Raw genomic sequence first — 26,483 nt, forward strand, 5'->3', positions numbered from 1 at the left:
GGAAGCGGAGGAAGAACCTACGAAGAGCCCTGCTGGGTCAGCCCAGAGGCCCATCTGCTCCAGCATTCCGGGGGGCGCGGACGGTGTTTCGCCGCCTGGCGTGCCGTCGGGCGGCGGATTTCCCCATGGGCCGCAGGAAACAGCAGAGCCCCGAGACGGGCAGGGGAAGGCGCCCGCTGTGCCATGCCTGCGCATTGGCCACGGCCGCACCAGCCACAGCGAGCAGGGCCAGGCGCCGCTCGCTGGCCGCCAGCCGGGGGGAGGGGTCCGGCTCCGTGCGGTCGCGGCGGAGCCGGAGCTGCTTCTGCTGCAAGGGAGCAGCAGCAGCAGGCGCGGCCGGGGGCGGAAGTCCTTTGTTGCTGCAGCAGAAGGAGGCGGCCGCGCGGGGAGCGCGGCTGGGGACCCCTCCAGCCCGGGCGCGGACTCCTCTGGATCTCCCCGCACGGCCCGGCCTCGGGTAAGTGGCGGGGCCCGCCAGCGCGATGCTTCTCCAGGCTAGGCAGGCCCAGGCCAGCGAGAGTCCCTGCCGCGCGGCACCGGGGAGCTGGGCGCTGCGGAGATGGCCAGGCCTCCGGCCTTGGGGACGCCGAGCGAAAGGGACGGTGGGGAGCTCTCCGGCCAGGATGGCAGACGGGCCGGAGCCCGATCGCGGCAGCTCCTCCCTCGGCTGCAGGAAAGAAGTGGCTGGGCTCACACCCCTGCCTGGCGCCCGCGCTTGGAGGGCTTGGGCGCAGCCGGAGAGCTTCCCCCGTTCTCGCCCCGCCGTCCGTGCGCACCGGAGGGGAAGGCGGCGCTTTGGTGGTGGGGCTTCCCAGGGGAGGCCACTCCTAGCTGTGATCCAGGGCTGCCGCTGCTTCCTTCCCCTGCCTTCGCTGCAGCCATGTGGCTTGCGCCCTGCGCCGCCATCAGCTTGCTTGCCGGAGAGGGAAGGAAGGAGAAGGGAGCAGAGCCTGGCGGCAGGGCGCCCCCGGTGGCACAAGGGCCCCTTCCTGCGCGCGGAGCGCTGGCAAAAGTTGTGTCTGGGGATCGGGAGTGGCGAGTGACGAGTGAGATCTGTGCGGTGCATTTATTGGAGTGCTGCCACCGCCCGCGTCTATGGGTAGCTTAGGACCAAATGTACTCTTCAGGCCAAAACTCATTTGCTTTTTTATTATTACATTGCTACCCCGCCTTTTTGCTCTTGCAAGGAAGCCAGGCCGGCTTACTTGGTTCGCCTCTCCATTTTATCCTCACAACAACCCTGTGAGGTAGGTCAGGCTGAGAGTCATTGACTGGCCCTAAGTCACCCAGTGAGCTTCAGGGCCACATGAGGAGTTGAACCCAGGTCTCCCCAGTCCCAGTCTAACCCTTTAACCAGTACACCACACAGGCTCTCCAGTAATTGCTGTAATCGCCATCCAGGACCTTCTCTGCATCAGTTAATGCACATTCTTACTGTTCCCAGGCCAGGCTTTTTCCTCTAAATGTTACTTGCCTTAAAACAACAGCTTTATTAGGTACTCAGGGTGGGAAAAGACACTGCCCGACCTGGCTACACCACATGTTGCCCAACCTATCGGGTGGTTTGCGGATATAACCTCACCAGTAGCACCGTTAGGGTAGGACTTTGGGGGGGAGGGCCCAGGCCCCCCCTCACAGATTAAGCTGGAAGGCCCTCAAACACAGCAAGTCTGGCTTGCCAAATTTTAAAGCAAGTGAAATGTTACACAGGCCTCCAGCGTGAGAGAGCCCACCACCTCCATAGGTAATTGGTTCCATTGTCCTGTTGCTCTAACAGTCAGGACGTTTTTCCTGATGTTCAGCTGGAATCTGGTTTCCTGTAACTTGAGCCCGTGATTCCGTGTCCTGCACTCTGGGATGATCAAGAAGAGATCTTGGCCTTCCTCTCTGTGACAACCTTTCAAGGACTTGAAGAGCGCTATCCTATCTCCCCTCAGTCTTCTCTTCTCAAGGCTAAACATGCCCAGTTCTTTCAGTCCCTCCTCATAGGGCTTTGTTTCCAGTCCCCTGATCATCTTTGTTGCCCTCCTCTGAACCCTCTCCAGCTTGTCTGCATCCTTCTTAAAGTGAGGTGCCCAGAACTGGACACAGTACTCCAGATGAGGCCTAACCAGTGCTGTGTAGAGGGGAACTAGTACTTCCCGGGATTTGGAAGCTATGCTTCTATTAATGCAGCCCAAAAGAGCATTGGCCTTTTTTGCAGCCACATCACATGGTTGGCTCATCTTCAGCTTGTGATCGACAACAATTCTAAGATCCTTCTCGCTTGTAGTGTTGTTGAGCCACGTATCCCCCATCTTGTAACTGTGCATTTGGTTTCTTTTTCCTAGGTCCAGAATTTGGCATTTATCCCTATTCAATGTCATTCTGTTGTTTTCTGCCCAGCGCTCCAGTCTATCAAGATAACTTTGAATTTTGTTTCTGTCTTCCAAGTTATTAGCTATCCTGCCCAATTTTGTGTCATCTGCAGATTTGATCAGCGTTTCCTGCACCTCCTCCTCCAAGTCATTAATACAAATGTTGAAGAGCACTGGGCCCAGGACTGAGCCCTGCGGTACCCCACTCGTTACCTCTCCCCAGTTTGAGAAGGTCCCATTGATAAGCACTCTTTGAGTCCGATTCTGTAGCCAACTGTGGATCCACCGGATCGTTGTTTCATCTAGCCCACTTTGAGCTAGTTTGCTCATCAGGATATCATGGGGCACTTTGTCGAAAGCTTTGCTGAAGTCGAGGTATATGATGTCCACAGCATTGTATACCATGTCATTGGTATACTGCCCAATAGCCGAAGCTCTCTGGGCTGTTCACAAAAATTTCAGAAGATTGAAATGTGATTTTAAATCCACCTTTCTGCATGGCCATCAAGCATTTTAAAAAACTTGTCGCAAGTTCAGTTAAAGCTACAGTTCTGACTTTTGCACATGCATGCCAGTGGTGGGAGAGCAGCTCCAGTGGGACCTGTGAAAGTTCCTGCGTGTGGTATGGGCATCCTGGAAAGGGTAGTCCTCCTTGCAGGCATGCTCGTATATATGGTGGTAGAACCGATGCAGATTCACTCAGTCCATGGCATCTCCACTTAAAAAGATCAGGTAGCAGGTGATGGAGAAGTCCTCTGTCTGGGAGTTGCTGACACCCAGAAGATAATATTGGCCTAAATAGACTAATAGTCTAAGGGCACAATCCTATGCCGATGCTCATAAGGCTCCCAACTCAGAGGCTTTCAGGCATCCAATGCAGAATGGGAGGAGAAGCGGAGGCGATCTTCACTTACCGCTCTGCATTTTGGCTGGATAGGCTTTTTCACCCATCTAGCTGGGGCGCATTGGAGCAGAAGGAGGGGAGGCTTCCTTCCCTCCCAGCTTCCCCAGTCCCCTCCCCTTTCCACTCACTGGCACGCCCCCTTTACCCCCTCTCTGAGGTCACCTTTGCGACCTTGGAGTGACAGCCAGTGTGGTTCTCACTGCGAGGGGGCGGGGAGTGCGGATTCCTGGCTCTGAGGTCTGAGCGTTGTCTCCAACCTCGGATCCAGGAGTCTGAAAAATCCTATGCCCCCCAGCTGCTGTCTAGGGGCCATAGGATTGCTCCGTAACCTCGTATAAGGCAGCTTCTTATTCCTTATTTGGGTTAAATAAAAGGTGGGCCATCCTTCCCTGGATTTTCTGTCTCTGTTAAAGCTCACATGCCTCTGGCCTGCTAACTCCCAAAATGTATACTGAGGCACTGTAGTATGGCATGAAAAATACATTCCCATTGCCCCAAGGAAGCCGCCCACTTGAAAGTCTGCTTCTCTGTTATAGATGATGTATCGCTCCAGCCTTGCCTGCTTTGGATCCGCTGGAAGCACATCATTCTGTTGTAACGAGCCTGATGAGGCCATTCTGCCATTTCTCTCTCCGGGGAGGAAACGTTTCTTTTCTCTGTCTGGATCGCTTTGCTTGGTGTGGGGCATCCTGATCAGTGGGTCATGTAGAAGCACACGTGAAGCTGCTTTACACTGACCAATGACAGGGAGGAACCACAGCTGAGTGGAGAGCCCTTACTGTACCTGCAGCAGGCCCCAGGTTCAATCCCTAACATCTCCAGGTAAACAGATAGGAAAGACCTCTGCCTGAGACTCTGGGAAGCTACTGCCAGAGTCAACAATAAGTAGATACAAAGTCTGACCTAGTATCAGCTCAGTGGCACAGCGTGTGGTCTGCATGCTGACGGCTGTAGGTTCGATCCCTGGCACCTCCAGCAAAGTAGCAGAACCAAGTAGTGGTGCTGGAAATTGTATTTATTTATTTATGGCACAATTCTGTGCTTGTTCAGGCAGAAAACAGTCCTGCAACTCCCAGCATGCCCCAGCTAGCCATGCTGGCTATGGCATGCTGGGAGTCGTAGTACTTTTTTCTGTGTAAATATGCCTAGGCTTGCACCCTTAGGGCACAATCCTATTCAGATAGGCAGCCGCCTCCAAACCCGGAGGCGGTCACCTATCCATGGCAGGGGAGGAGAAGCATGGAGGGGATTGTTCCCTCTGCACTTCTCCTGCCCTGCATTTTTGCAGGGGAGGGCTGAGCGGGGGAGCGGGGAGGCTGCTGTACAACACATTAGATGTGTTGTACAGGCATTTCCGCCCTCTCCACCCCGGAACACCTCCCAGAACGACCATTTTTGGCTGCTTCATGCTCCTCTTGTGAGCACGGAGGATGGCGCTGTTCCGTGCTGCCTCTGAGGCAGCGTGGAAGTGGGGGGAAGTTGGTTCTCCGGGAACCGACCTCAGAGTGTGGGCTCTGAGGTCGGTTCCTGGAAAACCAGATATCCTAGGGCTGTCTAGCTGCTGTCTAGCAGCCATAGGATTGCTCCCTCCAAGTAGGTTTACATTTTTTATTATTTTTAGCATTCTACCTACCTACCTACCCGGAATCCTTATTCTTTTAGTCCCTGCAATGTGGTTTTTACCTCTTATGCCTGATACTATATGTTATGTCATGTTGGTACGCTTATTAGTTTTATATGTTTGATTGCCTTTTATTGGGGTTTTATTTGTATCATTATTGTCATGTTTTAAATTGCAAAATGCCTAGATTAATTTATTTTCTGAGTCTTTTCAATAAATTACTTAGAGCCACAATCCTATGCATGTTTAGACAGAAAAAATCCTACAACTCCCAGTATGCCCCAGCCAGCAATGCATTTTTTCTGTCTTAATATGCATAGGATTTCTCTAGACGCTGGCCAAGCCTCAGAATGAAGGGGCACTTGAAGAATGGTTTTTGTGGATGACCTTAAGGTACAGGCAGGAAAGAGATGCTGCCAGTCAGAGTAGGTAATACTGGGATACAAGGTTAAATAGTCTGACCTGCTATTCATTTCATTTATAAATTCTCTACTGCCCAACACCCAAAGTTCTCTGGGTGGCTTACAAAGATTCAAAACCTTAAAAATACAGTATATGCATAATATAAAAACAGTTTAGTTACAAACATATAAACAGAGCAGACACACGCGCACACACACATATCTATATATCCAAACAATATCCCATGACCTATCATATGCTGCCAAATGCCTACAAATAGAAGAAGGTCGTAACATGGTGCCGAAAAGATAACAATATTGGTGCCAGGTGGGCCTCGCTGGGGAGTTCATGCTGTAATTGGGAGGTTGCCACCAAGAAGGCCTTGTTGCCACCCTTCAAGCTTCCCTTAGACGATTACCATCATGCTGGGAGAGGTGCACCATCAGGTTTTGCGCAGCCTCTTACGGCCCACCTAGGCCAGCATTATCAACTGGCTGGCAACTCTCCAGGGTCTCAGCCATCACCTACCTACCCGGAACCCTTTTTATTGGATCTAATTTGTTTTATGTACATGTTTCCCTTCCAAGTTGTGGCCAGAAGCTCAAGAGTCTTTCGCCTATGTACCCAGTGATTTTTGTCTTGCTTTTGTTCTCTCCTGATTGAGTAGTTGTGTCTGTGAGAAAAATTGCTGAGCCTTGACAGTCTGTGGTTGTTTGAATTTAAATATCTAGTAACGGGTGGTTCGATTTTTTTTTTACTTGTAGTTTCTGAAAGATCTGTAGTGGATTTTCCAGCACACTGTTTGCAACAACTTGGGAGTGTTTTCATTGTATGATGTATAAACCATTGGTGGATTTGCAGGTGATATTTTGTTCAGAGGCATTATCTATTAGTGTGCTTCCCTGCAGTGGGTTGTAGCCAATGTTAGTCTAACTTAAGTCCCATTCATTTAAATGGGTCTACTCCAAGTAGAACTAACATTGGATACAACCCAGAGAATCTCCTTCATCAAGGTTATCCTTGTGTGGTTGCATGCAACATCCATTCTCCGTCCATTCTATATAGAGCAGCCTTTCCCAACCTGGTGCCCTCCAGATGTGTTGGACTGCAATTCCTATCATTTCCAGCCATCATTCTATTGGAGGGCTGAGCACCAGGTTGGGGAAGGTTGATTTAGAGAATCATAGAAGTACAGTGAATGGAAAAACCACAAGAATCTGAAAGTATCAGTGGGAATGTAATTGTATACATACACCCCTAAATTATGGAATATATCATTTTATAATAATCCAGTGATATAAACATACAAAATTACAAATTGTAATTAAGAACGAGTGATTCAGTAAGAGTGCAGTCCTATGCATGTTTAGACAGAAAAAAGTCCTATAACTTCCAGCATGCTAGCTGGGGAATGCTGGGAGTTTCAAGGAGGCCAACAGGTTTCTGGTACTCTCCTGTTTCAAATAATCTTTTTCAAGAAGTTCGTTTGAACCACACTAATAAAAAATGAATAACAACAGGAGCAATGTCCACCTCTCAGATGAATTGTTCAAGGTTCTGTATAGAATGCAAATTTCTTCTCTAAATGTTTTTTATATTGGTGACAAATCTTCTAAGCCTCTATATCAAACCCATTTAACTGTATAGAGCAGGGTTGGGCAACTTGTGTCCTTCCAAATGTTTTGGCCTATACCTCCCATCAGCCCACTCCAGCAGAGCCAATGGTGAGGGATGATAGGAGTCGTAGGCCAAAATATCTGGAGTGCCCCAAGTCTCCCCCCCCCCCCGGTACATAATATAAGCTAGCTCTCCACAAGCGGCAGTAGTTATTTATTTATTTATTTATTTATTTATTTATTACATTTATATCCCACCTTTTTTCCTCTTTGAGGAACCCAAGGTGGCATACATAATCCTCTTCTCCATTTTAGCCTCACAACAACAAGCCTGTGAGGTGGGTTGGGCTGAGAGTCTGTGACTGGCCCAAAGTCACCCAGTGAGCTTCCATGGCCGAGTGGGGACTAGAACCCAGATCTCCTAGCTCCCAGTCCAACACTCTCACCACTATACCACACTGGCGCTCTCTCTCATTAGGCATTAGTTAATTGCCTAATGCATACTAAAGTATGTTGAGGTTCTGTTCTTTGATCCTGGGTTAGTGTGGTTGTCGGTATCATCCTGTCCAGTGGTGTCAAGGCCTCAGTACCAGAGCAATGCCCTGAAGAGTGTCAGGCAAGGACCTGCCCTCTGCTTTACCTCCCAAGTTGTACCAAAGGAGGGAACCTAGCTATACCAGAAGGAGATCCTCCTTACATTAATAGGCCAGACCAAGTCGGATGATCATTCCTGACCCTGTATTAAAGCTTCCGGGTCAGAGTTGCTCACTGATTTGAGCAACTAGGCAACTTGCACTTGCAGGGCCAGTCCAAAACATTTTGTTGCCTGCGGTGAAGAACACGATGGTGCCTGGCCCATACTGAGAAGTCGACTGGACTAGCAATTTATTTTATTATTACATTAATTGTTGTGAACCACCCAAGAGAGCTTCGGCTATTAATCATAGAATAGTAGGGTTGGAAGAGGCCTATAAGACCATCGAGTATAGAAATGTAATAACTAAATAAATAAATGTATATCCCAGCTTTTTTCCTCGTGCAAGGAACCCAAGGCAGCTTACATGATCCTCCTCTTCTCCTTTTCATCCTCACAACAACCCTGTGAGGTTGGTTGGGCTGAGAGTCAGTAACTGGACCAAAGTCACCCAGTGAATTTCATAGCTGAGTGGGGACTAGAACCCGGATGTCTCCTGAATCCCAGTCCAATACTCCAACCACTACATCACACTGGTTCTCAGCATGAAGTAACTGAACCTTACTTCAGTGCTGCAAGTGTGGTGTAGTGGTTAGAGTGTTGGACTGGGACTCAGGAGATTCGGTTTCTAGTCCCCGCTCGGTCATGAAGTTCACTGGGTGACTTTGGGCCACTCACTGACTGTCAACCTGACATACCTCACAGTGTTGTGAGGATAAAATGGATAGGTGGAAGACCATGTAAGCCGCCTTGGCTGCCTTGCAAGAGGAAAAAAAGGGGTGGGATAACAATGTAATAATAAATAAAACATTGGTTTACTTCCACAGTGGTAGACAGAGGGTTGATCTCCAGAGTTTTTTGGACTTCAGCTGGGGGCTATCATCAGGAGGTTTGGGGTGCAGTGTCATCAATATGCGGATGACACGCAGCTCTACCTCTTGTTCAAATCTTCACCAGGGTTGGCTGCAGAATCCCTGTCCAAATGTCTGGAGACAGTGAGTGGCTGGATGGGGAGGAATCAGCTGAAGCTGAACCCTGACAAGACCGAGGTACTTTTGGTGGGAGACAAGAGGAGGCTGGGGGATGTTGACTTGGTGTTGAATGGGGTATGGCTACCCTTGAAAGACCAGGTCTGCAGCCTGGGGGTCATTTTAGACTCCCAGCTGTCCATGGAGGCTCAGGTGTCAGCCGTGAGCCGGACAGTGATGTACCAACTCCATCTGATACGGCGGCTTCGCCCCTTCCTTCCCGACCATCTGCTCCCATTGGTAGTACATGCCCTGGTCTCCTCTCGTCTAGACTACTGTAATGTGCTCTATGTGGGGTTACCCTTGAAGACAGTTCGGAAGCTGCAGCTGGTACAGAATGCAGCGGCTTGCCTGATTAAAGGCAGCCACCGGCATGATCACATCACTCTGGTGCTGAAGGAGTTGCACTGGTTACCAGTTGTTTTCCGGGCCAAATTCAAGGTGTTGGTTTTGACCTTTAAAACCCTATGCGGTTCCAGCCCATCCTATCTCAAGGAGCACCTCCAGCAACACCAGGCAGGCCGCTTAACAAGATCAGCCTCAGATGGCCTTCTCTCTGTCCCATCAGCCAGGACAGCTAGGCTGGTGAGGACGATGGAGAGGGCCTTCTCTGTGGTGGCCCCCACTCTGTGGAACTTCCTCCCTAGGGAACTCTGCCATTCCCCCTCTTTAATGAGCTTCCGCCAGGCACTGAAAACTTGGTTATTCAGGCAGGCATCTGGGGTGGGTTACGGTATTTTTAAATAATGTTTAATGTGTAATCTTACTGTTTTAAATTGTACTGTTGTACATCGCCCAGAGTTAAGAAATTTAATAAATAAATAAGCCCCTAACAGCATTGTCGATGGTCAGGAATGCTGGGAGTTGAAGTCCAAAACATCTAGAGATCTGCTTTCTTCTCTGCCACATCTGATTTAGCAGCTGCTGCATGAGGTGGCTGCCTCACTCTGCCTAGTGGTATGGCAGGACCTGGGCTCTTGTGGAATATACAGATCACCTTCTTTTCCCTACCTTCAACTGTACAGGAATGGGATCTGACAACAAAGACAGTATTGACACACTCCATGTGCAGATATGTAACCACCCTCTGACAGGGTAATAATATCTGTATCCCCTTGTGGTCGATTTTTCATCCAGCATTTCCTGTCACCTCATTATTGGGAGAGTTAATTCTTGGTATGCCAGAAGTGAAGGCAGCCATGTCGTCCCATAAGAAAACTCCCACAATCTGGCAATAACTTTAGTAGGATCAAAATTACACAAAATAGAGATCAAGCTTTCAAGTGATCCACAACTTGTGTCCCCCACACCCCAAACTGGCATTGTGTCCTACTGCTCCTAAACATGTAGGCTGCATTTGGCCATCGTTGCTAATAGCTAATGATTGACCTGGCCTCTATGAATTTGTCTAATCCCCCTTTTAAAACCATCTAAACTAGGGGCCAATACCACATCTTATGATCTTCCATTTAGTGCATTTCACTAGCCTCCTAAACGATATAATAGTTGCCTTCTTGGCAACTATTGGGGCCTTCTCGGTGGCTGCTCCCAGGCTCTGGAACTCCCTGCCAAGGTAGGCTAGTTTGGTTCCCTCCCTGCTGTCCTTCTGCCAACAGGCAAAGACTTAAAAATTCAAGCAGGCCTTTGACATGTGTGCTGGTCTGTTGCAGAAGGGGGTTCTGTCGGGTTGGGTGCTGCTTTTATTTCGTTTATGATTGTGTTTTTATTTGTTTGTTTTTATTATTGTTTTAACTAAGTTTATTTTAATCTTGGTTTTATTACTGCTAGCTGCCTGGAGAGCTGTTATTTTGGTAGAAAGGTAGAAGTATAAATTAAGTCAAATCAATCAATAAAAATTACTCATGAGAACTGAATTAAAACCGCCAATAATTAATCCCCAATCTCATTATTGATTATATTATCTGTACGTGGATAACCCAAAAATTGATAGAGAAAATTAAACGGTGGCCTTTCCTTCAACCATCAATGAGCTAAAATTGTTTTGTTTATTAAATCGTAAGTTATCTCACAATGAAGAGGAAACAATGCCCTTCCATATCCACAGAAAGGCAGCTGCACTGTGCCATGCACACCATTTGTGTGGAATGGTGGGACACACAGACAAAGAAATAACTTGTTCCAGAAGCGGGCAAATGTATTACATGCAGTGTGACTGTACAGCATCCACAGTTCATGCATATTGTGTGCATATCTATGGCCACATCAGACATTACACTGTAGGTGGCTGGGGCTGCTCCTGTATTTCCTTTATTTTTTATTTAAAATTCTTTTTAGGTTGCCTTGAAGGGTAAACTCTCACACAAATAGAGGGAACTGCCCCAAAAGCACCATGGGAAAGGGTATAGAAGGCCCTACTTTGTTAACATGACACAGGAGAACAGCTGACATTCCATGAGAAATGATTTCATTAAGAACCATTGAATTTTCGAATTGGAAGGGATCTATGAGTTCATCTAGTCCGACACCCTGCTCATTGCAGGAATCTTGCAACTACTGCATCCATGCCAGATGTTTGGTCAGCTTCTGCTTAAATACCTTCAGCAAAAGGGAAGCAGTCTGTTCTATGGTCAAACAGCTTTTACTGTTTTGAAGTTTCTCTGAATGTTAGGTCTTCTGTGAGCCTAATGTTATAGAGGAGGCTGCCAGGTGCATCTCTGTATGGTTCACTGTTCTGGCAGTGCTTCTGCCCACTGGCATCCAGTCAACCTCCTCTGAGGACTTGTAATTGTGCCATCCCTCTGTATCAGCTGAGGTTGGAGTGTTCACCCACTTCTGATATCATAACACACCAGAATTGCCCACCCATCGGAAAAGCTTCCTGTTGCTTCTATGCATGAATCACTGCTCTGGCCACACCTCCTCCTCATTAGCCTCCAGTGGGGCCATTGGTGGTACTCATCCTGATGGTAGTATGCTACATCCAGTATCAGAGGCAGTATGCCTGTGTACACCAGTTGCTGGGGAACATGGATGGGAGGGTGCTTTTGCACTGATGTCCTGCTTGTGGGTTTCTTGTAGGCAGCTGGTTGTCCACTGTGTGAACAGAATGCTGGACTAGATGGACCCTTGGTCTGATCCAGCATGGCTCTTCTTATCTGATCATTCAGTTACTCTGGATATAAAGATGCCCCAGAATTTTCTTCCGTCAGAGGAGGTATATGCAGAACAGGGACTTGCACAGAAACATAGAGGTTTGGCCCCTTCAAGGGCCGATATTCTCTAACTCTTTCACACTCATAAAAGCAATGCTGGTTCCAGGTTTAGGGAGTGGGCTGGGCAAGATGGCCTAGGCCCTCCTCCTCATTGCCACTACTTTCCATCACTTGTCCTCTCTCCCTGGGCTTTCTTGGCTGCAAGAATGAAGTGTGCCTCCAATTTTAATCCAGAAACAGGTGGGGCTTAGCTATCTGATATCTGGGAAATAACTGCATTGCATTGAAGCAACTGACCCCCCCTTCCCCCTCCAATATCCTGTCCTCCTTCACTGCCGAGATTCAATGTCTTTTTTCCACAGAATTACTCTTGACTTAATTTCCCCTGAGCACTATGTCAGTTGGCCTCTAGCCAATATTTTTTAGTCTTTGGGGTAATGCAAGCCTGGGAAACCTTTTCCAGGGCTGTCTTAGCACACTAGGCCAACTGGAGCTGTAACGCTTAGGGAATTGTGCAAATGCCATGGCAGAAGTCCATTTTTTAAAAAAATGGTCTCCTGAGCAGCTTCTTGCATAAGTGGGTGGAAAGGCAGGCGGGCGGGCGTGGAAGATAACTACAGAAGCAGGAAGCGAGCATAAGACGGCATTGTTGATAAATAACTTGCATAAAGATCACTGATGTCTCCGAGACAAGTTTCTCAGAGAGACAATTCATTTCCCCTCGATACTTTCTCACTGCATTTGGGGTGTGTGTGTGTGAGAGAGAGTGTTACGGTGGTGCCTTCATCCGTTGCTGCTCTGTTGCTGCTCCGCTGAACTGTTGCAAACTAATATAGCCGGTGATGTCATGAGCGGCATGTGAACTGAAGCTGCTGGTGCTGCTCAGGCAACCGCTGCGGAAGGGAAAACAGGAGAGGCTGAGACTCTTCTTTGGCTTTAGAGCTCTCTGTCTTTTGCAGAATTCCAACATGAAAGTCGCTTCTCCTTGCCACGGATTCTAATTTTTGCATTAACAGAAGCCTCGTGCTCGAGGTTTGGGAAGGAGGAATACCGCAGCTCTGCCCAACTTGCGATCAGAAGGATGTTGACAGACTGGAACTGTCGCAGAACAGACCTGCGAGGATGATAAAGTTTAGAAAGCTGCAGGAACTGGGTATGTGGCTTGCTTGGACTGTTTTGCTGAACAATATCTTGGATCATGCTGGCACCTCTCTGGTGTGGTGCATGTTGTCCCCTCTCCCCTTATGGCACACTCTAGAGCTGTGTGCTTGCCCTCTTAGGAGGGTTGTGTTGATGTAGGTTGATGCCTGAAGAATCCTGCTGCAGGTGGGTAGTTATGGTTAGATGCTGAGCTGCTGTAGCAGCGTGGCTATGGGCCAAAAAGGACAGGATGCCAGCGATCCATGATTAGATTTCCCATGTTTATTAAAAAGTAAAGGCATCCACAGGAAGGGAGTGGAATTGGAGTTGGGCCGTGGCACTGAGGGGAGAGTGTTTAACCCTTTTCTCCTGTGATGTTTTCCTGATCAAAATCCCCCCGCCCTGCCCCCACCACTATTAGCCCTGCTGGGGTAAAAAGACAGACGCAATACAGGAATATATGTTTTTCGCCCACTGGAGGGCCAATAGCAGCTTTGGAGGAACAATTTAGAATGGGCAAACGCTACCGAGGGAAAGTGAAACAGACACACACCCATAGTCATTCTCCTGATTTAGTTCAGTTTTCCCCCCTCCGCCTGATTCCCTGGTGGCTGCTTTTAAATTGTCTGAAAATCTGCCCATGGTTCTTTCAAGTCTGTTTTGGCCTTAAAAGGTTGAGCTACAAATCAGGAAATCTGTGATTTAACTCTGTCCTCTGCTATGAACTCACTACACGGCCTTAGTGAAGCCAGTCTCTCTCTCAGCCTCAGCACACACCATCCCTTAATACAGGGATAACAGCACCACCTTACAGCATTGTTGTAAAGATAACACATATGTAGTGCTTTAAACACTCTAAACTAAAGCACTGTATAAATGCTAAGAATTATTGGGATTCTTAGACCTAGGGGAGTCTAGACAGTGCATCGTTGAAGTGCAGTGTGGTGTAGAAGATAAGAGTCTTGGGTGTGGTCCACAGGTTCAAATCCCCACCCAGCCACAAAGCTTCCTAGGTGTCCTTGGGCCAGCTATTCTTGCTTAGACTAACCTACCTTACAGAGTTGTTGTGAAGTTAAAGAGATACAACCCTTTCCCTGAGTATGCAGTCCTAAGCACCTTAAAGCCAGGCCAGGATAAAAATATGATTTTTAAAATGTTGGCTGTGGTTCTCAAAGTACGGAGTTGTTGGGGGAATTTTTGTACATCTTGTTGGGGATACGGCTCTGAACTATTAAAACTTAGGATTTCCTAACTCAGGCTGGAGATGAATGGATGTAGGGGAAGAAGAATATATGTATGTAGCCTGGAGAGCTGTTAGAGCTGATTTTGGCTGTGGAAACCCAAGTCCCCACTCAGCCATCAAGCTCTTAAGTGGTCTTAAGCAAGTGACTGTCTCTGCCTAGCCTGTTTTGCTGGGTTCTTGTGAGAATAAAACAGGATAACCCTTGTGTAAGCCTCCTTGAACTCTTTGGAGCAGCCTTCCCCAACCCGGTGCCCTCCGGATGTGTTCGACTACAACTCCCAGCATCCCCCCAGCCAGCCATGCTGTAGTCCAATGCATCTGGAGAACACCACGTTAGGGAAGGCCACTTTGGAGGAAGACTGGGATATGGGTGGGATAAATACTTATTTGTGCAACAAAAACTGTTATTCACTAGTAGCAAGTTAGCTTTGCAAAAAAGCTCATCTTATGTATAAATTGAACATGGACAGCTGAATGCTGTATTCGTTGCTGTCCAGGGTAGTGGCAAGTTGTTGCTTATGCTGGGTTACTACTGACATATAAGCGGGCCTGTAAAGAACCCCTTGCCTAATTGCCTGTGGCTAGCAAGAATCATCTCCCTGAATCTAGGGAGGAAACCTTTGTAAACTGGATGAGTGCTGGGTATTTGTCCCCTTGTTTCAGGCTCTCAATGCATCTGTGGATCTATTTGTCAGGTCTCATATAAAGCTCTGTCCAACGCCTGGTTTTGCAACAGGCCAGTCCACTTTCACTGTTAGAAATCAGCATGTTTGCGGCAGCCATGTCCACTTTTGACATTTTGGAGACTATGAAGACATCATGTCATGGTACCGGTGGAGCTGCAGGCACATGGTGCAACCTCTAAATAAGGAGCTCTTTGCATGCTTGTTTGGCAGAGTCTGAGTTGAGGAAATGTGAGAGTTCTGTAATAACAAATAAATAAATTTGGCTAACGGTTTCCTTAGTAAAGAGGCTAGAGACCATGGCATGGGAAGTAAAGTTGTCCATTCTCCTAATCATGAGTGAGATAAATATTTATATGCACACACAAAAATTGTTATTCACTCGTAGCAAGATAGCTTTGTAGAAGGATGCAGACAGACTGGAGACGGTTCAGAGGAGGGCAACAAAGATGATCAAGGGACTGGAAACAAAGCCCTATGAGGAGAGACTGAAAGAACTGGGCCTGTTTAGCCTTGAGAAGAGAAGACTGAGGGGAGATATGATAGCACTCTTCAAGTACTTGAAAGGTTGTCACAGAGAGGAAGGCCAGCAGCTCTTCTTGATCATCCCAGACTGCAGGACACGGAATAATGGGCTCAAGTTACAGGAAGCCAGATTCCGGCTGAACATCAGGAAAAATGTCCTGACTGTAAGAGCAATACGACAATGGAACCAATTACCTCGGGAGGTGGTGGGCTCTCCCACACTGGAGGCCTTCAAGACGAGGCTGGACAGCCATTTGTCAGGGATGCTCTGACTTGGATTCCTGCATTGAGCAGGGGGTTGGACTCGATGGCCTTGTAGGCCCCTTCCAACCCTACTATTCTATGATTCTATACCTCACGTCTCTTCCACCCTATTTGGGTCTATTTGGGTAAAAAATGGAAAGTGCCAAACAGGGCTTTGACAACTGTCTAAAATGGTTCAGGTCATCTTAGAGCAGCTGTCCCCAACTTGATGCCCTCCAGATGTTTTGGACTATAACTCCCAGCATTCCTGACAATTGGCCATTGTTGCTGGGGCTGATGGGAGTTGAAGTCCAAAACATTTAGAGGATACCAGGTTGGGGAAGGCTATCTTAGGGTGCAATCTTACGCATGTTTAGACAGAGAATGGTCTGACAACTCCCAGCATTCCCCAGCCAAAAAATAAACCCAACAGAACAATAAAACAACAGCTAAAACCAGCTACAAAACTTTCTGGAAGCCCAGAGCAATCTTCCTCTGGCACTGAAAAGACAGCAAAGTTGCTGCCAGGCTAGATTCTCTGGGGAGGATACTCCGTATACAGGATGCCTCAATTTAAAAAGTCATCTCTGCTCAATTAGTGGGAAAATTCAGAGGAGAGTTTCTGATGAGCAGGGTGAATAAAACTATGATTTTTTAAAAAAATTGCTTTTTAAAATTTAAATTGGATTTTTAAATTTTAATGTTTAAATTTTTTTAACAACATTATAAAAAATTAGTTCATTTCTCTCTAACTTAAAAAATAACATAGGTCCAATTAAATCTCATCATAAACATGCTAAATCTACACCGGTTCAGTCACTTCCAACTCTTTGTGACTTCATGGACCAGCCCATGCCAGAGCTTCCTGTCGGCCCTCGCCACCTCCAGCTCCCCCAAGGTCAAGTCCATCACCTCCAGAATATCATCCATCTATCTTGCCCTTGGTCAGCCCCTCTTCCTTTTGCCTTCCACTTTCCCTAGCATCAGCATCTTCTCCAGAATATCCTGTCTTCTCATTATGTGTCCAAAGTACGTCAGTTTTGCCTTTAATATCATTCCCTCAAGTGAGCAGTCTGGCTTTATTTCCTGGAGTATGGACTGGTTTGATCTTCTTGCAGCCCAAGCCACTCTCAGAATTTTCCTCCAACACCACAGTTCAAAAGCATCTATCTTCCTTCGCTCAGCCTTCCGTATGGTCCAGCTCTTGCAGCCATAGGTTACTACGGGGAATATCATTGCTTTAACTATGCAGACCTTTGTTGTCAGTGTGATGTCTCTGCTCTTCACTATTTTATCGCGATTTGTCATTGCTTTCCTCCCAAGAAGTAAACGTCTTCTGATTTCCTGACTGCAGTCAGCATCTGCAGTAATCTTTGCGCCTAGAAAGACAAAGTCTGTCACTGCCTCCACGTTTTCTCCCTCGATTTGCCAGTTATCAATCAAGCTGGTTGCCATAATCTTGGTTTTTTCGAGGTTTAACTGCAGCCCAGCTTTTGCACTTTCTTCTTTCACCGTTCCTCAGCTCCTCCTTGCTTTCAGCCATCAAAGTGGTATCATCTGCATATCTGAGATTATTAATGTTTCATCCAGCAATTTTAACCCCAACCTTGGATTCATCAAGCCCAGCACATCGCATGTGTTCTGCATACAGGTTGAATAGAAGGGTGAGGGTATACAACCCTGCCGTACTCCTTTCCCAATCTTAAACCAGTCCGTTGTTCCGTGGTCTGTTCTTACCGTCGCTACTTGGTCGTTACACAGATTCCTCAGGAGGCGGACAAAATGACTTGGTATCCCCAACCACCAAGAACTTGCCACAGTTTGTTATGATCCACACAGTCAAAGGCTTTAGAATAGTCAATAAAACAGAAATAGATGTTTTTCTTCATTATCCAGCAGATATTGGCAATTTGGTCTCTGGTTCCTCTGCTTTTTCTAAATCCAGCTTGTACATCTGGCAATTCTCGTTCCATGAATTGCTGGAGTCTACCTTGAAAGATCTTGAGCATTACCTTACTGGCATGTGAAATAAGTGCCACTGTTGGATAGTTTGAACATTCTTTAGTGTTTCCCTCTTTTGGTATGGGGATATAAGTTGATTTTTTCCAATATTTTGGCCATTCTTGTGTTTTCCAAATTTGCTGGCATAAAAAGTGATGTTTCCTATCAAACATAGGCATTGATTTCAGTTGAAAGATCTCGGTTTTCAGTTTCTCTGATTAAAGTCACATGTGCAAAGACACAGGCTGGATAGGGCTGTTGGTCTGGGCATATGTGGTGGTGGAGTTGAGCCATGCAAGGCAGGGGGTTAGTTAAGACAGGAAGACAATATAACAGGGTGGATAAAAAATGTGCCTTAAAAAATCCCCAAAAATTGATTTAAAAATCTATAGGAGTTTTTCTGCCCAGTAACTATCAAGCCTTGCTTTGACCTGCAGTCATAGGCATTTTGTTTTTGTTTCCTACTTTGTTTTTTGTGAGGGCAAGGCTGGGCCAAGACAGACTGAAGCTGAAAGGAGCAACACTGGAAAGAAAAAGAGAAGACAAACTTGATTTCCACCATTTTTCAGGAAATATATGAAAAAATTTCAATGGGAAACTTGATCTAAAGCCCTCGGTGGGCCTGTGAGAACACTAAAGGGTTACCTGAAGGATTTGCCTTCTACCACATGACCTGGCCTGAACCTCTCATTCCTCATCAACAGGGTGGAGTGATCTAAATCAGCAAGAAAAAAGGTTGCTAAAGAAAGACAAAGAGCCTGTTTGCACCTAACAGTGGTAATTTGTGGGTTAATTAACCCAAGATTTGTTGTGGCGCCTGCCAGCTGCATTTGCAGCCTTCTTGAATATCCAACCTCCAATCAAGCCAATTGGGGGTTGCTACATTATGTCTGAATCTGGACACTGTGGAAGTAGAAGTATAGTTTATTACGGTAAATAAGCAGCATATCAAAGTAGTTAAAACAATAAATTACAATTAGAAAGCAAAGATTAAAAATAGGACTGTACAAATTCAAATAAAAGAAAACAAGAAAAAGAACAACTATAAAACATTCAACAATGTTGATTTGTCACCTGTCTCTGACAGATGATGGCCGCTATGCGAAATCTAGCAAATTTAATGTGACCTGAGAATTCCAGTCAAACAAGAGATACTCTAAATAAAATTCATCAGCTCTACCGGGAATTTTTTGTATAATTGGGGTTATAAGAGAAGATTGGCGTTCTCGATAAAGGTGGCAGTAAAGTAGGACATGTCCCACTGGTTCTACTTCTTCCACTTCACAGGGACATAACTGTTCTCTACAACGGATCTTTTTGAATCTACCTTCCAGAAGCACAGATTGTAAAACATTAAACTAAGCTAACATAAATGCTTTTCTCAATTTAGGAATGGTCAAATTAGACAGATAATTAGCAGGTGCAAATTCCCCTCTGTTACCCCTAAAAGCAGGGTATAAAGCTGCCAGACTTAAATGATTTTGAAGTTCAATATCCTGAATTGACTGAGAAATGCCCATTTTTGCTCTGACATAACCTAAGGTTAAGATAACAGTAGCAGAGAAACCTAAGGCTAATAGTTTCATATTCATTGATTTTTTCCACTTTGACTGGAAGGAATCAGTTAACTATGGGTTAATCATGAGTTAAACAACCCAGTTAACCTAACCACGAATTTTGCCACCATTACATAGAACCATGTCAAACTTTGTTAAGTTGGCAAATGCTTTCTGGATTGAAGCAAGGCATATCTCCCATTTCCTGTGATGGAATCAGAAGTCGTCCTGTCAGTTACAGTGGCTTCAGGCTGGCAAGTTGGCCGGCCATAGTGCTGACGGAAAACAATGACCTTGGTTAATTGACCCATGATTTCTGGGGATGTTCACAACGTGTGAACTCTTTCCAGTTTGCATTAACAACCTATCAATGCCCCATTCATAGTTTGTTAGCTTGATGTCTGAACCCAGACACTCTGGGTTGTTTAGGGATTAAACCCATGATTTGCTGCTGTAGCATGTGAACTGGCCCAATACCAGTCTAAAATCTAGATGGGATTCCAAGCAATGGGGAAGAAAGGAAGGCAGGCAGAACTCCATTTGTTAAGCCTGAATGTAGAGAGCTGCCTCGCTCCAATAGGGAATGAATCTGTAATTTTTCATGAGACACTGGAAAGCAGATCTTAGCTGTTTTCAGCTCATGCTGGTTATGCCAAACTGTTTCTACATATCCTAATGTGGACATTACATTTTTAAGTCGTTTCTGCAAGACCAAACAGGCAAAATTCATTTAATAATCCTAATAAGACATAGATTCATTTTCACCACAGTCTCAAGCATGGACAAAGTATGTTAGTGATACTGTAAGGACAAGGCAGGATTGCTAGGTACACGGTAGGGTCTCAGCTGGGTGGTGGCTTCCTTCATCCCTAATTCAGCACCATAGTGGACAACTGGGAGTATGGGAAGCCTCCATGGGAAAGGCAAGTATCTATTCCCCCTACGACATCTACATGGCGAGCATTGATATGGAATGGCAGGCATCAGCTTGGTTTTCATCATTTTGTATCTTAGTCTACAAGAACGTTTCTGACTCTCTGTGTAGCATTTTCAGGGGATGGAAGGAGGGGGCAGGGAAGTCCAGTTCTGCCAGCACAGCTGATCTAGTGTAAATCTGGCTCCAACGCAATGTCCAAAATCCCTAGAGATGATAAGTGTTTAATTTCTAAAATGAGAGGTACCAGAAGCACAGTCTTGTTGGCGTTTGCAAGTGAAGCCTCATTGGCAACACAATTCTGTCTCTTTCCCCATTGCACTTGTGGGGTGTGTATGATAGACATGCAGACAGCTGGATGCACCTGATCTCGTCTGATCTTGGAAGCTAAGCAGGGTCAGCCCTGGTTAGTACTTGGATGGGAGACCGCCTGGGAATCAGGCTTCCTGCATTGAGCAGGGGGTTGGACGTGATGGTCTTGTAGGCCCCTTTGAACCCTATGATTCTATGAGGCCCGAAATGACAGTCAGTGGACGACCCCTAAGCATTTCACAGGGGCTGAATTGTATTGTGTGCACTGCAAATGGCACATATGTGGTATTCCTGTCATACGCAGAGCTGAATTCAAACCCTCATCTTACATACATTACAATATAATGCTCTAGCTGTACTGCAATTTGGAGATCTCCCATTATGGAAAGTTACACACACACACACACACACACACACATATATATATATATATATACACACACACACACACATACATACACACACACACACACACACACACACTTTCTCCCTTTATAACACCCCGCCCCCCAACTGAAAACTTAGTGCTTGCTTGTTTGTCACATGACAGGGGAGCGGTAATGATATTCCCAGCTGTGGGGTAATTAAAACCAAAATGCAGCCTGCTTAGCAAGAAGAACAGGATGGCTACAAATCCCTGTAATATGGTGGATTTCAAGTAGGTGAGCATGCCTGCCCAGAGCTGTATTGGCGCAAGCATTTCATTATGGCTTTGCTGCTTGAAGTACCTCTGGAAGTGATTCCATTGCTGTAGGAGTTGTACAGAAATGGAACGCACATGCACACGGAAGCACAACTTGCACAAGCACACACTAGTGCACACTAAGCGGAGACTGTGTGTTCCTCAGGCCCTGATGGGGACACGGAAGAGACACAGAAGAGAATAGGGATAGTGCAGTATTAGCCTCTGAGATTGGTAGGAAGTATGAGGCCTCTGGATTAGCCAGGCCAGATAAATAACTAGGAGCTTGCTTGGTCTTCTGACTTCCATAGTTAGCATAAGCTTTTGCCTGCTTCACTCCAGCTCATTAAACCCTGCTACTCTAATTCTGAACAAGTTCTTGGAAGTAAGCGCATTACACTGATACATGTAGTCAAACTTTGTCAGTTGAGATTTTGCAATACTCCCTGGAGATGGGCAGAGAAAATTCAAAGAGATTGTAGGTAAACATCCAGAAAAAGCAGGAGCTGCTGGCCACCTTTCTCCTTCTTTTGTTATCTCTTTTCTGCTTATTGGCTAATTTCCCCTGGCATTTCCCTCTCTGAACTCCTAGGGAAGGTTAGCTGCTAAGCCGAGAGAAACAATGAAGGAAGAAAGGCTGCCAGCGGCTCTGGCTTCTCTCCAAGATCTCTGAGGCTTGAATATACACTCCTGCTTCTCTGTGCATTTGCTTGAAATTTCATCCAGCTTTGCCTGCCAGTCTCCCGGGAAATTCTCAACAGGCAGAGCTCAAAAATGAGTAGCTACTTTTCTGAGTATCATGTGTAGCCAGGCTCTACGTCACACTGATTTCAGAGAAATTGACTTCCGCGTAAGCATCCGAGGGTCATAGCCTTAGGGCACAATCCTCAGGCTGCTATACAGTGTCTCAACGGCCATAGGATTTTTCGGTTCCCAGAAATCCAACTCCCCACCCCTTCCCCCGCTGCCTCATAGGAGCTGCATGTCAGCCCCAGCTCCGCGCTCGGAAGACCAGTGTGGAGGGGCCGAAAAGGGGGTGTTCCTGGGGGTGGTGAGGGGACCACGGAAGCACCGCTTTGACACTTCCTATGCACCGTCTGGCCTCCCCCTCCCCCAGCCGCTCCAAGGCACCCTGGTTAGACAGCTGAAATTGGCTGTCTAGCTGCAAATGCAGGGTGGCTGGAGTGCAGAGCAGAAGATCCCCTCCCCACTCTGTCCACCCTGCATCGGATAGTTGGCCTCTGAGTTCTGAGGCGGCCGACTATCCCCTCAGGATTGTGCCCTTAATTCTTTAGTACAGGGGTGCAGAAGCTCTTTCAGCTCAAGGGCCAAATTCCATTTCAGAGACGCTCTGTGGGGCCACATTCCATTGGTGGGCAGGGCTGGAGGCAAAAGGGATGGGGCCCAAAATACCAGCATGTTTTAAGTTCTTCCTGCCAGTAACTAAGCCTTAAGAGAGGCGTTTCAACCTTTTAGAATGGGGGGAAATGCACAAAAAAACAGGAAACCAGCAAACTATTAGTGGTTGGGGGAAAGGGGAGTGGGATCAGGGGAAAGGTGTGTGGCCATGTGGGGAAGCTCAAAGGGCTGGATTGGGACCCAGGCCTGAGGTTCTACTCCCCTGCTTTAGTCCAGGGGTGGGCAACAGGCAGGCCACATGCAGCTTCCAGTGCCCCCCCCCCCCGGCCCCTACTGCTGAATTTATTGCTGCAGCAGCTCCCCAGAAGTTGCCCACCCTGTTTTAGTCCCTACCATCTGTTGCATTTGCCCTTGGCAAGTGTGGTAACTGGTTATGGTCATGTGGCAGGGCCCTGGTTATTTCAGTTCTCAAAACAAAGCTGATAGCTGTCTTGGTTTTTTCCCCCTTCCATTTACACAGAGCTCTGATTCAAGCACAAGATGGCAAGGACCAGCCACAGCAACTATGTCCTTCAGCAGCTCAACAACCAAAGAGAGTGGGGATTTCTCTGCGATTGCTGCATTGCAATTGACGATATCTACTTCCAGGCACACAAAGCAGTCCTGGCTGCCTGCAGCTCGTATTTTAGGATGTTTTTCATGAGCCAACAACACAGCACAGCACAGCTGAACCTCAGCAACATGAAGATCACAGCTGAGTGCTTTGATCTCATTTTACAGTTTATGTATTTAGGGAAAATCATGACAGCCCCAGCCAACTTCGAGCAGTTTAAAGTGGCCATGAACTCCCTGCAGCTCTATAACGTGCCGGAATGTCTAGAAGACATACAAGATACAAACTCCTCTGGTTTACCGTGCTCCTCTTCCGCTTCCACCACCCAAAATAGCAAAATGGTGTTTGGTGTGCGGATGTACGAAGACACGCTGGCTAGAAACGGGAGCGAAGCAAACAGGTGGGGTGTAGAGCCGCCAACTTCAACTGTGAGCACATCCCAGAGCAGAGAGGTTGACGACGAAACTTTGCAGCTAAGCAGTTTTTCTGAACAACCCCTGGAAAGCTGCAAAAGGAGCACGGTGCCCAAGCTTTCAAGCACCAAAGAGCGAATATCCAGTTCGCGACGCTTTGGAAGAAGCTTTACCTGCGACGGCTGCGGCTTCAGTTTCAGCTGTGAACGGCTGTTAGACGAACACATCATGTCGTGCACTAATAGGCATTCGTATCAGAATGCCAGGTATTATGGGACTGAAAGAAAAGACAGCAGCGAGAGAGACTCTGCTCCTAAAATGCCATCTTCCCAGTTGGACAAATGCAAAGGAGATGCAAGCCATACTACAGATAGGTCTTCATCCCCAGCATCGAATGTAACAAGCGGAAAAGGCAGCACTGTCTCGTCGGAGCCGTTGGGTGAAGAACGAAGTCGAGCCTCTGAGAGGAAAAGGATTCTTGTCAAGGTGGAGCCAGATGACAACCCTGTCGATGACATGAAGGAGTTTAACATTATTAAGGTGACAGACGGCAATGATTCCACCGACAATGATGAACTAGATGACGACGAGCCAGTTTATAGGTACTACATTGAGGAAGAGGTTAATGAAAACAGAAGTGTGAGAAAAGCTCTCTTAAAACCCCACATCCCTATCGATGCAGGGGCTAGAAAGTATTTTAGAAGTGCCAGAGTCCTTAACAACAAAGTCAGTGCCGTCGAGGAAGTTACGGAAAATGCGTGCTGTGAACTGTGTGGGCTGACAATCACAGAAGAAGATTTGTCTTCTCATTATTTATCCAAGCACATAGAAAATATATGCGCATGTGGGAAATGTGGCCAAATATTGGTCAAAGGGCGGCAGTTGCAGGATCACGCTCAGACCTGCGGAGAGCCCCAAGACCTGACCACCAATGGTTTAAGGAATACGGAGAAAATTGACTTGGAAGAGAGCCCTGAGGAACAATCAGAAAACCAAGAGATGATGTATGTAGAGGTGCTAGATGAGTTTGGGGATAGCCATTTTCAGATGAACAGTCTTCCAAAAAAACAACTCTACAGGGATTCAACTTGCCCTTTCCGGTGCCCTAACTGTGGCCTGCGTTTTGAAACAGAAAATTTAGTGGTTGAACACATGTCCAGTTGCCTGGAGCAAGATCTGTTCAAGAATGCCATTATGGAAGAGAATGAAAGGGATCATCGACGCAAGCATTTCTGCAATCTTTGTGGGAAAGGGTTTTATCAGCGCTGTCACTTACGGGAACACTATACTGTACACACCAAGGAAAAACAGTTTGTTTGTCAGACGTGTGGGAAGCAGTTCCTAAGAGAACGTCAGCTGCGCCTGCACAACGACATGCACAAAGGCATGGCTAGGTATGTCTGCTCCATTTGTGACCAAGGAAACTTCCGAAAACACGATCATGTCCGGCACATGATATCCCACCTATCAGCCGGAGAGACGATATGTCAGGTCTGTTTTCAGATTTTCCCAAATAACGAACAACTTGAGCAGCACATGGATGTTCACCTGTATACATGTGGTGTTTGTGGTGCCAAATTTAATCTGAGGAAAGATATGAGATCTCACTATAATGCCAAACATTTAAAAAGAACATGAGCACGTTACACTTATTGATAAGAACTCAAGCAAAAGCAAATGGAACACCAAAGCAAGGCAAACAATAGTGCATAAAAGAATGGCCTGTTTTAAAGTGTTTGGGGCTTTTTTAAGGAGCCTTTAAATCATGGGTGTCTTCATTTACGGTCTTAAAGTACATGCCATTGAAAAGCACCAAATGTTTAATTATTGCATTTTTACTCTTGCTTCATGTCAGTTTCTAATTTTTTCTTCCTGCTTTCTTAAGTAGATGAATCAAATCATTCTTTTAAACTCTATAGATTTTGAAAGCACACTGTAGTATTATTCCAATCACCTGCTTTTATTAAACAGCTTCTCAGTTCCATCAATACAGGATGTCTGCATTAATATTTCCATGTGTGTGGTTTTTTTCTTTTATGTGAAAATTTAGATTGCATAGGGTTTAATATATACAGGAAAGGCTAATGCCAGGAAATAACCATTGGCTACAGTCCAACATAGAAGTATAGGGCATCACTGACAACTTGCTGCTGTTTGAATCTTGCACGCTACAGCACGGTGGGTGAATTTAGTTATTTCTGTAATGCATCTTGGGATGAAATGTGGACTGCATGTCTAGGGGAATTCCCTGCTGCAGAGCCTTTTTGCATATTTCTCTTTCTAGTGTAATTTTACATATTAGTAACCCAATCATAAGACATGTTGCAACAGAAAATTTGTGCTGTTGCAACACAAGCACACCATAAGACTTTTGCAGAATAATCTAAAGAAGGGTGGAGAACTTAAGTTACTTTGAAATCAAAGGAACTTTGGCACACACTTAAACACATATCCTATATATTTTAATGGGATATGCAGCCTGATATGTTTACTTAGAAGTAAGTCCCACTGCAGGGGTGGAGAACTTCAGGCCCGGGAGCCAAATCTGGTCCCAATCCAGCCCCCTGAGGTTCTCCAAGCAGCCACATCCCCTTTCCCTGGCCCCAACCACTGATTGTTTGGTGGTTTCCTGGCTTTTTAATTAATATCCCACCTTTCCTCCAAGGAGTGCCAGGCAGCATACATGATCTTCCTCCTCCTCTCCATTTTATCCTCACAACAACCCTGTGAGGTCAGTTAGGCTGAGAGACAGTGACTGGCCCAAAGGTACCCAGTGAGCTTCATGGCTGAATGGGGACTAGAACTCGGGTCTCCCTAGCCACAGTTCGGCACTCTAACCACTACACAACACCAGCTCTTGTGCAGTTTTTTCCCCATTCTAAAAGGTTGAACTGTCTGTCTTAAGGTTTAGCTATTGGTACATCCTTGTCCTACTAATTTAAATGTGACTTGTCCCCAAGTAAGTGTGCATAAAATTGCATTTT

At 46.5% G+C, this 26,483-nt stretch overlaps 1 protein-coding gene across 5 annotated transcripts; it reads left to right on the forward strand.

The window, feature by feature from the left end:
* The first annotated feature begins 338 nt into the window (after nt 1-338).
* On the forward strand, nt 339-26,483 carry ZBTB1 (zinc finger and BTB domain containing 1). Of its 5 annotated transcripts, XM_084836981.1 has the most exons (4): nt 339-457; nt 8,552-8,643; nt 12,812-12,948; nt 22,994-26,483. In XM_084836981.1, the coding sequence occupies exon 4, from the start codon at nt 23,014-23,016 to the stop codon at nt 25,135-25,137; it is 2,124 nt and encodes a 707-aa protein (XP_084693107.1). In that variant the 5' UTR covers nt 339-457; nt 8,552-8,643; nt 12,812-12,948; nt 22,994-23,013; the 3' UTR covers nt 25,138-26,483. The 5 variants fall into 5 exon arrangements, with proteins under 5 accessions (XP_084693107.1, XP_084693079.1, XP_084693088.1 ...); XM_084836953.1 differs by lacking the exon at nt 8,552-8,643 and having other exon boundaries at nt 12,755-12,948; XM_084836962.1 differs by lacking the exon at nt 8,552-8,643.

Source organism: Heloderma suspectum, chromosome 1, assembly GCF_057233095.1.
Source record: "Heloderma suspectum isolate Gila_16-S chromosome 1, 16-S_ref, whole genome shotgun sequence".
Lineage (NCBI taxonomy): Eukaryota > Metazoa > Chordata > Lepidosauria > Squamata > Helodermatidae > Heloderma > Heloderma suspectum.